Source organism: Heteronotia binoei, chromosome 16, assembly GCF_032191835.1.
Source record: "Heteronotia binoei isolate CCM8104 ecotype False Entrance Well chromosome 16, APGP_CSIRO_Hbin_v1, whole genome shotgun sequence".
Taxonomy (NCBI): Eukaryota; Metazoa; Chordata; class Lepidosauria; order Squamata; family Gekkonidae; genus Heteronotia; species Heteronotia binoei.
The window spans coordinates 28,288,711-28,302,757 of NC_083238.1; the positions used below are offsets into that span (position 1 = coordinate 28,288,711).

The 14,047-nt window shown below is 41.9% G+C and overlaps 1 protein-coding gene and 1 non-coding gene across 2 annotated transcripts in view; one reads left to right on the forward strand and one right to left on the reverse strand.

Annotated features, from left to right (window-relative positions):
• XIRP2 (xin actin binding repeat containing 2) overlaps positions 1-7,854 on the forward strand; it is a 202,390-nt gene extending 194,536 nt beyond the window's left edge. The window contains exons 9-10 of the mRNA XM_060257011.1: positions 4,562-4,695; positions 7,676-7,854. Of these exons, the coding sequence (XP_060112994.1) occupies positions 4,562-4,656 (95 nt within the window). The 3' untranslated portion in view covers positions 4,657-4,695; positions 7,676-7,854. The remainder of the gene's footprint in view (positions 1-4,561; positions 4,696-7,675) is intronic.
• A 4,616-nt stretch (positions 7,855-12,470) lies between these two features.
• On the reverse strand, positions 12,471-12,542 carry TRNAA-AGC (transfer RNA alanine (anticodon AGC)). The gene has a single exon. It is a non-coding gene; the product is annotated as a tRNA-Ala (tRNA).
• Between the last annotated feature and the right edge of the window lie 1,505 nt (positions 12,543-14,047).

The window sequence follows — 14,047 nt, forward strand, 5'->3', positions numbered from 1 at the left end:
AATTCCTCTTAACTGTGACCAAGGAGACGGGAGAACCCAGGCAGTATAACAACAAAAAGAAGTTTATTAGTAGTACTCTAAAAAAAACAATGTGGGTGATAAAGATTTAGTGCTATAGTGAATATGAAACAGTAAAGGTTGGTGCAAATAAACAAAAGCCCTGATACATTTAGCTATACAGTCCCTACTCTAATATCAAAACTTGCCACTTCTCTTGGGTGAGGGATCTTTTCCTACTGCCTGTTCCAGAGAGCACTCCTTCTCTGTCTGCAACCTCTCAGACAGAGAACCTCTCTGCCTACATCCTCTCCAGATAAGAACATACCCTATCTGTGCTTGGCCCTTTTTATACTCTCCTCCCAGGTCCCACCCATCTCTGGACTAGTTTCCCTCCAAAACCTTGCCACCCAATCAGAGGGACAGAAGGGATCCTGGGAAATGTAGGCTTTGTTTAGTAACTTCTAGGCAGGCTTCTCTGGAGCCTGTAGGCTTCACTAGGCCCAGGATCATGATAGTGGTCTTTTAGGGATACTGTGGGATGGGTGCATGGAGGGTGATGAAGCAAGAAGAGGGAAACTGGGCAAAAAAAAAATCACTCCAAATACTTCCCCTGTGCCTCATCCCACTCTTGTTCCCAGGGGCTTAAAGGGACTGCAGCGGGAAGGGAGAAGATGAGGAGATCCATTCTGTAAACTCATTCTGTTCATACTCCATCGTGTCCAACTCAGTGCGTAGCTAGAGTTGCACACCTCCAGGTGGTGGCTGGAGGTCTCCCACTATTACAACTGATGACAGAAATCAGTCCACCTGGAGGAAATGCCCACTTTGGAAGTTGTATTCTATGGCATTACTCCCCTGCCCTTCTCAGGCTCTGCCCCCAAAATCTCCAATTTCACAAGCTGGATCTGGCAACCTTCTGTGCAGCTCCTATTCTTTTCAAAGGGACTTGGGCAGGGCAGCTTCTGGCCAAATGGTGACTGTAGTAAGTACATGAACAGTGCCATCCTAAATAGAGTTATTACATTAAAACAAAGTTTTCATTTGCACATTGCACGGAGAGACTGAAAACACTACAGACATGAAGATATTAGGAAAAAGTAGGAAAGAAGTTATGAATATAGCAAAAGATGTAATAAGAGAATGCCTGGATTTCAAAACGCTCTGCTCAAGTCTTAAGTATAAAACCAAAACAATTTCTCCCCTCCCTTCCTTATTCAATTCCCTTCTTTCGGTATGCTTATTTCTTGCCATGCTGCCTGAAATAACAATAACTCATATACACACACAAAAATTCTAATGTTAAACATCAGCTACACAGCAGAGGGTAGAGGAAACGGTACCCAGATGCAGTGCCGTGCCCACATGCTGTTTGTGTGCCATTCCTATTTATTCAATTAATTAATTTAGAACATTTGATTATCTCCTCTCCAGATACTTGCTCAAGAAGGCTAGCAAAGAGAAAGAAAGCAATACATGCAAATTAAAACAGTAAACAGTTCAGTAAAACCAACCCTGGAGCAGTAAAACCATCCACCTGTCAAAACTCAGAAGTCAATAAAACCAATAGCATTTTTAAAACGAGGAGTGCAAAGGCAAGCTGTAAAATGCCAAGAGGTGGGAAACCCAGGCCAACATCATCAAAATAAGACCGCTTAAAGACAAGATAAAATTTTAGTCAAAAGCCAAGATGAATAGACATGTTTTTAACTGGTGCTTAAACAGAAGATGAGGCAGGTGCCAGGTAAACCCCAAGAGAAGGTCATTCTGCTATGGTTGCCAACCTCCCGGCAGGGCCTGGAGATCTCCTGGTATTACAATTGATCTCCAGACTAAAGAGATCGGTTCCCATGGAGAAAATGGTGATTTTAGAGGGCGCAGCTTAGAGAGAAGGGCCTGGGAGCATGGTCTTAATTGTTGGACAGGACAATATGGAAGGAAGAAGTCCTTCAAGTACCCTGATAAGGACCAGCTCTGTAAATTGGGCCCAGAAACAGACAAGGAGCCAATCCAAATCATTTGGCACAGATGGTATGATCCATGTAACCAGACCCTAATAGCCTGGCCATCATGTGTGGAACCAGATGAAGTTTCTGAACAGTGTTTAAAGGCACCTTGACTCCACATAACATACCTTGCAGTCATCTAACTGCAAATGCCTAGCAAGCAGTTCAAATTTGAGACCAGTGCTCAATGCCTCACTGTTTGGCCCTTTCCTGCAATATGCTGTAACCAAGTAGGGTTGCCAATCCCTTGTTGGGGACAAGGGATCCCCTGGTTCGGAGCCCCCCCCCCATGCTTCAGAGTTATTAGAAAGGGGAGAGGCTGAATGTCCACTGGGCACTCCATTATACCCCAAGGAGACCAGCCCGCATAGAGTATAATGAAGAATGATCCATAGGTATCTGGAGCTGGGGGGGCTGTGTTTTTTTTAGGTAGAGGCACCAAATTTTCAACATAGCATCTGGTGTCTAGGCTCAAAAAAACCTCCCAAGTTTGAAAAAGATTGAACCAGGGGGTCCAGTTCTTTGAGCCCCAAAGAGGGTGCCCCCATCCTCCATTATTTCCAATGAAGGGAAGGTATTTAAAAAGAGCGCCGTCCCTTTAAATGTGATGGCCAGTACTCTCTTTGGAGTTCAGTTGTGCTTGTCACACCATTACTTCTGGCTCCACCCCCAAAGACCCCAGATATTTCCTGAATCGGACCAGGCAACCCTGTGACCAAGAGATCTGGGAAATGAAAAGAGTGTATTGAGGCACTTGTCTACGAGGTCAAAAGACCGAAAGTTCTTAGAGGTAATTTTTGATCTGGAGCCAGGAATTGCAATAGAAGTATCCTATAAATTAAATGTTTTTGCTATTTGGAATTCAACAACTAATATTTTTTTAAACAATCAAGGAGGCTTTTAGGGTACCTCACATTTAAAAAAAATTTTGATACGTTCGTCCCCCTTCTATGCTATGTGAAGCGGCTAAAAATCAACAAAACATTTCCACAACCAGTGAAATTGAAATTAAAGTGCACAAACCAATGTACAATAACACAATTTAAAAATTTATGATAGAAATCCAGACCAACAAGTACACCAAAAGTCAGACTCCTTGATCTACATCTTCCTTGGCATCATAGATCAGAACAACTGCACAATTCCTCATCAACAGGCCAGTATCCACATTGTCATTAATATATGATGAAGGGAGTTTTGACTCTCAAAAGCTCAAACCCCAAAATCTTGTTGGTTTCTAAGGTAGGGGTGTCAGCCTCCAGGTGGGGCCTGGAGATCTCCCGCTTTTACAACTGATCCTCATTTGGCAGAGATCAGCTCCCCTGGAGAAAATGGCTGCTTTGAAGGGTGGACTCCATGGCATCGTACCATGCTGAGGCCCCTCCCCTCCTCAAGCCCCACCCTCTCCAAGATCCATAACTAAAGCCTCCAGGTATTTTTCAACATGGACCTGGCAACCCTACTCTAAAGCACTGCTGGGATCTAGCTGTTCCACTGCAGTTCAACATGGCTGACACCTGTAAGTCCAGTAAGTAATTCACTATCCAACACATATGAATTGGGCATTGCACACTTAAGGCCTGTTCAATAGTGGCACTTTTAATAACTTCCAAATGGTTATGACTTGCTGACCTCTATGAGCCAGCCTTAAAGCTGATAGGCTGGAAGGAAGAACAAGCTAATCAGGAATAGGAAGAATTGGTGAAGGGGAGGAGAGAGGTGAGCAACAGAAACAAATAGCAGGAAATAGAGTCTTAAGGGTTGTAACAGCTTGAGAGAGGCAACAACTGCCCAAGGAGTCTGTAAGCTCTGATACAGTGTCAGGTAGATTGGCAAAATATTAATAAACTGTTGACTACACTAATTAGGGATGTGATAGACTTAACGTATTAAGAATAGACAATAGCCAGTCATCCACTCAAAGGATCAGAGCTGCCCATGAAAAAGCACATCCAATGTTAAAAGTCTCTATTACTGATCAACACTGTTGATTCAGTCCTTTTCAAAAATGTATGTTCTTCTGCCTGTATAAAATTCCTGATATAGTAGAAGAATGGAAGCTGGGAGTAGTTCTCTTGTAACATGAAACAGCGGGAGAAAACTCTCCCTGTTCCCTATCAAAAGATGTGTGTAGGAGCTAAAGCTTTTTTTTTTTTTTTAAAGACTTTCTCACAGCTAAAGACTTTTTAAAAAAGACTTTCTCACAGACGTACCCATGTTCTAGCTGTAAAACCTCCTGCTTTGCACATTAGGGTAGAGGCCCCAATACAAGATGCTTTCAGTTCCTCTTTCCTCCCTTCTTCCTGTTTGAATATTAATTCATAGTCTGGGTCTTCAAAGTAAATATGTGATTTTTTTTTCTCCAACGAACCAAAGGGTAGGTTTCATTGCCGCATGAATCTCATTTGACCCTATAAACTGGAGACTTAAGTGTTAATTATTTGTGAGCCAAGTATTTCAGCTTGCATTGTGGTGATGAAACATTCTGTGCATAGCCTGAGGAAACATAAAATGAATAATAACATATGGCACTGAGACCCTGTCTCATTTATTTCTAGAAACTGCACGTTCAGGGAAAGGAAACCTGCCTACTTTGTCAAAAGAGGGTTTATCCAATGGAGTGTCTGGTTGCCGACAAACAGACCTTTCATAAATCATGCTTTCGGTGTCACCATTGTGGCAGTAAATTAAGGTAAGACGAAGTGAACGATTAAAGCTTTGACATGCAAATAGTATCATAACTGGCATCCACTTTCATATGATCGATGTGTCCAAAGATCAAAATTCAGCAGACCTGATTTTCAATCTCAGTTCTGTTGTGAAACTGACCGTTTCAACAGGTCACTTACATTATATTTGGTCTGGACGTCTCCCTCTAAGGAGGGGTGGGGAGTTGCTTCTGTGTATTCTAAAAGTATTGTTTTTAATACATTGTGATATAACTCGTATAGCTAGAGTCCAAAAAAAAAAAAAGGCAAACGTGATTTTTTTTTCCCCCTGAAAGAGGTTTTGTTTTTTGGTTTTTTTTGGCCTCGAGTGATGTTTGCAAAATAAATCTTTTTGGGCACTAAGTATGCCCAGTAATCTGTGGGAATAGTAAAAGCACCTGTAGTTGAAGAGTGAAGAAAATATACTGTAAGTGGAGGGGTGGGCAAGCCTTGACACTGGGTAAAGAGGGTCTTTAGAGTTTACATTGTGGTGTAGTGGTCACGAGTGGTGGACTCTAATCTGGAGAACCAGGTTTGATTCCCCTACTGCTCCACATGAAGCCTTCTGGGTGACCTTGGGCCTTTTATGAGAAGAGAAGAGAAAGTGATTGTATGCCACTTTGAGAGAAAAGTAGGGTATAAAAACATACTCTTCTTCTAAAATCTCCCTCCCTCCAAACCGTCAAATTGATCCTTGGTTCCAATGTCATATGAAACTATGGTTTAATTAAACTAACTATAGCTCATACATGATCATCTGAACATAGGCCACTCTACTACCTTTGTTTAGTTACCATCAAACCAGGATCTGAAACTATGGCTTGAAGTTGATCTGTTAACCACCGTTAGTCTTAATTCTGGTGGCTTGTAATATATGAATGTGGACACCTTATACTGGCTTCTTGGTGCCAACCTTGCACATTGCAGACCAGGATACTCTGCAGGTGAGGGGAAGAAAGAATGGGGGCAATGAAATCAGTTTTTTGTCAAGGAAAACCAGAATTTGAATGATTTCTGCAAAACAAATCCTGGTTTCACAAACTACCCATAGTTAAAATGTGGTTGCATGGCTTTGGAACTGAGTGTGATAAGTCGAAGTCGAAAATAAGTCGAAATAAAATTAGCAATGAATAGGTATATTAAATCTGAAAGAAGCTTTGTAGAAATATAGCTCCTTAGAGCAGTGGTCCCCAACATTTTTGGCCCCAGGGCTGGCAGTGTGGGGGCACCGAATTCCTCCCCCTATGGCGCATCCTCCTTCCCGCCCCCCACCCTGAATCTGCATCTGAATCTTCATGGGACTTGCACCTGCATTCCACACTTCAGAAATAATGTGTGAGGGGTGGGGATGTACATGTGCACTGAAGAGGTGAGGACATAATAGGTTCCAGAATTTAGGTCAGCCCTCCGTCTTGCAAGTCTATCAGAAAATTAACCAGCTCATCCTGATTTAAATGAGCTTCACTTTGACTGGACTGCACCCAATATTAGTCCAGTCTACATTCAGCCTCTAAAATCTTGTTGTTGTTGTTGTTGTTTGCTTTAAAGTGTCCGACCAGGATGAGGGGGGGGGGGGATCCTCTTTAGCCATGACCTCTTTCATATAGGAAACATTTAATCTAAGGATGTGATCCATGGCCCACATCTGTCCCACCAAGAGCACTCATCCGATTAATACTAAAGTGGCTTACAATCACCTTAATATTAGTGATTTAATCAGTTAGTACTAATAAAATTAGTATCTCTTTTGCATTTAGATGATTTATGGTACGGTACATGTAGCCCAACCAAGTTACAATTATTTGTAATAAATGAGTCTGACAGCTCTAATCCAATCCATCTAATCTGGGCCTTTTCTCCCACAAGAAAGTTGTAGATGACTCCTGACCCTGAGTGAAATTATAAACCAAGTCTTAAAAATGAAAATTATTTAGTCTTCTGGGTAATACCTGGAATGGGCATGAGTCGGCTCACAAACTAAAGTTTGTGATAATTTTGTGATAATTTTAGCAGGTTCATGCTTTGTGAAGTGAAGTTTGTGGCAGGTCACTGACCCAGCACAAAGTTTCCACAAACTTTCAAGCTGTCTGTGAAGGTCTGTGTTGGTTTGTGAGCAGAGACTTTCCCGGACTATCTCCACTCAATTGGATCCCATAAATCCTGTCTCAACTCAATTAAAATGTCGACAGAACTTCAAAGCAACAACTTAGAGAGCATACAGAGGAGCATCAGCGGGGAGGTCCCCTGAGATGTTGATGTTTCTAGCTTGCAAAGGATCCATTCTATAAACTCCTGGACCTCAGTCATTTTGACATGTCTATAGAATGGATCCCATGCAAGCTAGAGACACCAAGCTCACAGAGGGTCTCCAGCTGTCTCTCCTCTACCTGCCCTCCATGTTGGTTAGGATTGGATTTATGAGATCCAAGTTACGTTCACCAAAGATGGTGCTCCCAAGAATGTCCCTAGCATGCTAAGGAGCCTTTTTACCACCTCACATACCTCATAAACCGGCTAAAGATTTGTGATGGTCTATAGTTCACGAACAGGGCACATCAAGAACCACAAATTGAACCATATTTTCCCAGTTCGTTCCCATCCCTAGTGATACCGGCTAAAGATTTGTGATGGTCTATGGTTCACGAACAGGGCACATCAAGAACCACAAGTTGAACCATATTTTCCCAGTTCATTCCCATCCCTAGTGATACCGGCTAAAGATTTGTGATGGTCTATGGTTCATGAACAGGGCACATCAAGAACCACAAATTGAACCATATTTTCCCAGTTCGTTCCCATCCCTAGTGATACATGGTTGTTGTTTTTTCCTTTTCTAAAGTGGTATGAATTGAAACTGTATTTATAGATGCTGTTATTTATAGCTACTTAACATGTCGACTAAAATAATTTTCTTTGGAGCATTTATGATAGATGCCATAAAGCATTTTCTCTTTGATTTGACAGCTTGGGTAATTACGCTTCTCTTCATGGAAAAATATACTGTAAACCCCATTTTAAGCAACTTTTCAGATCCAAAGGAAATTATGATGAAGGTTTTGGACACAAGCAACATAAAGAATTATGGATTTCCAAAAATCAAAAAGGTTCTGCTGGTTCTGGTCATGCGAAAGAAGTTAATCCAAAGGGGGCTAAACCTACTGATCAGATGTTGCATTCCAGCAGTCACGAAGTCCATCATGAAACTTTGGGAGACAATATAAAACTGAATAGAGAGAGAAGCAAGTTAAACATTACATGGCCTCCTTCCGTAGAAACACCAAGAAAGTCATTTTCTATAGAGGAGGAAGTTAAAGTGAATAAACCAAAATGGCCACCAGAAGTTTCTGAACAAGAGACCACTGGTGATAGAAACCTGCCCCAGCTCTCAAACAGAAATAGCCTTTGGGAGAGCGAGGAAGAAAAGAAAGATGAAGCCATTGATTTGCAATCAAATGACCCGTCATCTCCCATTTATGCATCTAAAGAGGAGGAACTTGTAAATAATAGCATGGCAAAGACTTGTGAAGCAGATACCAAAGGAAAAAATGCTCAAAAGGAATCTGTGCGAAGGAAAAAGAGTGATGAAGTATCCAAAAAGAGGGAGAAAGGTGGAAAGAACGTAAAAGAATGTGATAATGTGACTGTGCAGAGTGCTGAAAAGCAGAGAGATGGGAAGCTTAATGAAGCCAACAATGCAGATGTTTTACAGGTTACTAACACTGATGAGGAATCCGTATTGCGGGGTAGTAATAAAGGCAGCCTCTTAAACAGCAACAACAACAATAGCAATAATTACTATCAAATGCCTTTTCCCCATCAAGACATTTATTGGCTGGAAGAATATACTGGAGATGTGCACTATCCATTAACAGAATCAAATCATACAAAGAGCCCTGCCCTGGAATCTGCATTAGAAAGACAAGTTGTAAGTTTAGAACTTCTCAGTATAACTGACTGTGAATCAGGTTATTCCATAGAGGCCTTAAATCTTACAGGTGATGAAGAAAGCATCAAAAAAAAAGGTACTATTACCTCTGATAGTCTTATTCAACATCATAATAAAGATGCCACCTGTCCAAAACCAAGTGCTGGCAATGTTGTCATGATCCAAGAGGTCGCTAATACAACATTTCCTTCGGCAAGAGAATTCAGAGGCATTGGGGAAGCAATCAGACATGTCAAAAAGTTAAATATTATTTCATCTGATAATGCGGAGACTCTTTCTTTACCTGGCAATGATGGGATTGGTCTATTAGGCTCTGTATGCACCATTAAACCAGTTTCCGACCCACATTTGAAAGACTGTGTGGATTACGCTATTAATACCTGTCAAGAAGATGAAATAATGGAAATGTTGCAAAATGATATGAGCGCAAGCTTAGATTTACTGAGCTCAAGCTGTGGAGCTGTTCCATCATCTCCAGAAGATGAAGTCAAGGTGGAGCTGCCAGCGATCAGCAAGCAAATTAAACGAAACAGATGGTGAGATGAAAATGAATAAATGCTGTTCTACCAGCCCAAGCTCAATGTGTAATTTACTTGGATTAATGTGGTTAAAGTGTTTATAGTTTGTGGGATATGCCTTTGAAATCCAATTATCTGACTAGAATTTTTAAAAAGAATTTAACACCCAGAGGTTACACACTATAACTTTAATTTGTACTGAATTTGCTGGAAGTATCATGGAAATTCTGTATACCTCAAGACTGAGGGTTGTTCCATCTCTACTTTCCTAGTTTTCTTTAAGTTTATTAAGGGATGTGAAATACATTTATGGACATATCCCTGAATATTCGATTCTTAATAGCTCATGGCTGAATGTGTGGGTTGCAAAGTATGTGTTTTGGAGTGACATTGGGTGATGTGATATTTTGGGGCACTGGGTCTCTGATGGCTTCATTCATACCTGCAAATTTATCACATTGTTGGAGCCATTAAGTGACAAGTGCAAATGTATTGAATTGGCAGGCTATGTTATGATTCTCTTCCCAGTGCGCTGTTCAATGATAACGCTTTAGCTAGTGAAACAGACTAGGAGATTATGCACCTGGTGTGCTCTACAATGAAGACAAATATTTCTAAAGATATTTTTCAACTATTGTTATTACTGTAAGTACATGAGCAATTGCTCTGTGATATAATATGTACATTGGCTTTTTTTAGCTTATAATAGTAGCTTTTTTTCTCTCTCAGTTTTTTGAAAGAGAGATCCCATTTTGGAGTTCTTGGTTTGAAATAAACAATGAAATGCACCAGAATCCAACATTTTGCATATTAGGGCCCTTTGTTTTGTTCTTTTTTTTTCCAAGTGTGGTGTTTTCTCCCCTTTTTTGATACCTAAAACAAACATGATGTGACCTGATAACCAAAAATTAGGGGAACGATTCAGTAAAAGTTAAGCATTATCCAATTACTTGTTTCCTCAGAAGAAATGTACCGTTGAGTTCATTGAGGCTTATTCTGAAGAAAGCAAGCACAGGATTGCAGCCTTGAAAAACCCATCCCTAGGAGGTCTATTCAGAAAAGAACCATTGTATTCAATGGAACTTACTCCTAGGAAAGGATTTGTAAGGTTCCATATGTTTCTGTGGCAGAGATATTAAGCTTACAGTGCAATAAGACTTCAGTGTGTTTAAGTTGGATGGGATTGTGTCCAAAGTATTTAAAAATGTAAATGTGAAAACCTGGAGAGAGAGCTAGGGTGGTAAGCATGTCAGACTAGGGCTGGGGGGACCCAAATTCAAATCCCTACTCAGCCATGAATCTCTTTGGCTAATTTTGGGCCAGTCACTGTCTTTCAGCCTAACCTACCTCACAGAGTTGTTGTAATGATAAAATGGAGGAGGGAAAGGCAGTTCTCCTTCACCCTAAACTCTTTGGAGGGAATGGTGCCGTAGTAAATAAGACCACGGTGGTGATTGTCCACAGAAACGGGGAGTTTTAAAGGCTGATGTTTATCTGCTCAGTTGTTCCATAGCAATCAAAAAACAAAACCAAGAATTGTTTCAGTTTCAGAATTTGCACACTCTTAAGTCACATGATGCACTTCATCAATGCCTAACTTTATGTACTGATTCCCTCCCCACCACGAGTTACCATTAGTTGAGCTTGCATGAAAGCACTTCACTGAGCAGTTGACAATGCCTAATAATAAAAAAAGCACTTTACAAAATGTAGTTTCTGGATTTATTTTTAAAGGTTGATGCTCTTTGAAATGGTTGATAATAGCACGTTATTATAATCATTTTAGCATAATGAATCACTTCACAGTGAATGTAAGGAATAAAATAAAATAACGGGTACTGGAAACATACAGAAACTGAAAGTTCATAATTATTCCCTTCTGGATGCACTGGCCTGTATTTGAAACAAGGGTCTCCAGCATGGTTCCTGTGAGTGCCATGGTGCCCAGTGACACCCTTCCTGGTGCCCACCAAGTGCTTTTAGAAAGCGGGCATGGTTTGGTGGGACTTGGTTGTGCAGTCTCCAAGTGTGGTGTTAAAAGGCACCCTATTAAACAGCCTGAAATATTGAAAAGTTACTATTAGAGTTATATATAACCTTGTTCTCTGGCATTGTGTGGTTGGCACTGCCTCTTGTGGCAGCCATTTTGTGATTGGCGGCACCTCCTGTGACAGCCATATTGTGATTGTGTCCACTGCCCTGTGGCAGTGTTCCAAAGATGTCCACAGGCTCAGAAGGTTGGGAACCCCTGATTGGAGAGAACAGACATGATAAGACAAGTATGTCCCAAATATGAAGTCCCTAAGGAAATTAATGTAGATCTGCACACAAATATCCATGTAGATCAGCACACAAATATCAACTAGGATACATCTGATCAGAAGACCAGCAATCACATTGATTGGTTGCTTGGAAGGAGGAACATTAGACTAGATTTAGTTTTCTCCAATCTCAGTAAAGCTCATTGGCCCTAGTGGTGGGGGTTTGCAGGCAGTACCAGCTGCTTCAGGAAATAGAAGTGCCATGCTGTAGTCATCCATGGGCACCTAGGTCCAGTTGTGCAAGAAGAAAAAGACTGCAGATTTATACCCTGACCTTCTCTCTAAATCAGAGACTCAGAGCAGCTTACAATCTCCTATATCTTCTCCCACCACAACAGACACCCTGTGAGATGGATGGGGCTGAGAGGGCTCTCACAGCAGCTGTTCTTTCAAGGACAACTCCTGCAATAGCTATGGCTAACCCAAGGCCATTCCAGCAGGTGCAAGTGGAGGAGTGGGGAATCAAACCCAGTTCTCCCAGGTAAGAGTCTGCACACTTAACCACTACACCAAACCAGCTCTCTGAGGGGACAGATTTCTTCTGCTCCCTCATCTTGGCTGGTGATCCCCATGCAGCATGGCATATCATTCTCAGGGGTTCCCCCAACCTTCAGCATTTGTTCAAGAGATTTTGGCACTCCAAGAACACATAAAGCTGCCTTATACTAAATCGGACCCCTGGTCCATCAAAGTCAGTACTGTCTACCAATGTTCCCTCTAAGCTGCAGAATCTTGTGAGCAAAAATTCAACTTTGTGAGCTACTGGCATTAAAGTTGTGAGCTACTGCATAAATTATTGTGCTCTGGGGTCATCCTTCCTGAGCTAAGACAAAAATGTGTGAGCTGAAGGCTAAAAGTCTGTGAGCTAGCTCACGCTAACTCAGATTAGAGGGAACACTGCTGTCTATTCATGCTGGCAGCAGCTCTCTAGGGCCTCAGTCTTTCTCTGTCACCTACCACCTGAGCCTTTCAACTGGGGAGGCCAGGGGTTGAACCTGGGACCTTCTGCATGCTAAGAAGATGCTCTGCCACTGAGCCACATCCCCTCCTGTAATGCTGATGACTGGGAATGAATCAAGCCCCTGTGCCCCCCAAGCAGCCCAATTATATTTGCTAACCTCTGAAAGCAGCTTTACAAAGGGCAAAGAGGACTGGTGGGAGAAGAGGCAGGGAAGAGCCATTTCTCAGAAGATCATCTTACAAACCACTGGAAATTTGCTTTAAAAATGTCTCCTTAGTATTCTTCTATGCAGTCCCCTTTGGCTGTCACTCATTTTTGCATGTTTTAAGGAAGAGGTTGTATCCTTTAAAGCTCTCCCCCCCATAAAATAAATGTGGCATTACAACCTGCTTCACTGTTATTGGCCAGAAGTGTGACTTTGCAAGTGTAAACTCTATGGCATTCATGATTACAAGCCCACAACACCCACCGAAAAGCCTTTCCATATTTTCCCCCCACTGCACAGTAGTCTAAAACTTTAAGCAATGCTCTAAATCTTCCCCGAAGGATATAAAAATGAGGCAGCTCATCCATATCAGAAATGAGACACATGGATCACTTGCCTAAGTCCCCATCAATTTCGGGGAAGAAAGGTGATGGAAGGAAACAGAATTCTAAAATAAAGCAAAAACCCCCAGCAAGTGCAGTGCAGCTTTTAGCATTTTAAAAAGTTGAAGACGGAGAGATCAGGGGAAAAGGTATTCATATTGCACCGACCTTGAAGGAGAAAGAAAAAGCCTTGCAAAGCTTTGGGTAAAGCAAAGACAAATACGTGTTCTCTGGAATATCAACAGGATGCCAAAATGGAATTTTGCAGAGCTATGGAAGAAAAGTAGTCCTGAAACAGCTTTAATGAACAGGCAGATTGCACATCTGGAAGTAGGTTTTCAGATATGTGTGTCAGGGATTGCACTGCATATCTGGGCAGAACGAGTCATGCTCTCCGGTCCTATTTCCTAACACCCTTTAACAATCCAAAGCCTTACTTGATGTGAAAGGGGTCAGGCCTGGATGATGAAACAGCGGTAAAATTACAGTGCTCACTGTTGTGCGGCCTCAATCAAGCCTCTGATGCTCAACAACCTGTGTTTTCAAATTGGCAAGATCATTTGTACTTAGGAACAGCAGCAAAACACATCCTAATTTCCACATGTGGGGATGAAGGTTGTGCTAAGCTCTTACAGACCTGGATTTGCCTTTTCAATAATGACAGAGAGCAGAGGTCCACACTCAGTGAATGTATGAAACAGCCTGGGCCAGGGATGCAAGCTTTCTGGCTCCACCTTCTGTGACAGCCATATTGTGATTGTGCCCACTGCCCTATTGGATGCAATAGAGTTGCCAGCTCTGGACTGGGTAATACTGGGAGATTTGTGGGGGGGGGGGGGAATGGAGCCTGGGGAGGGTGGGATTTATTGAGGGGAAGTACCTCAGTGGGTAGTGCCAGAGAGTCCACCCTCCAACGCAGCCATTTTCTCCAGGGGAACTGAAGCCTGGAGATTAATTGTTATACCAGGAAGTTGGCAACCCTAGGCATCCTTTCCTGAGACT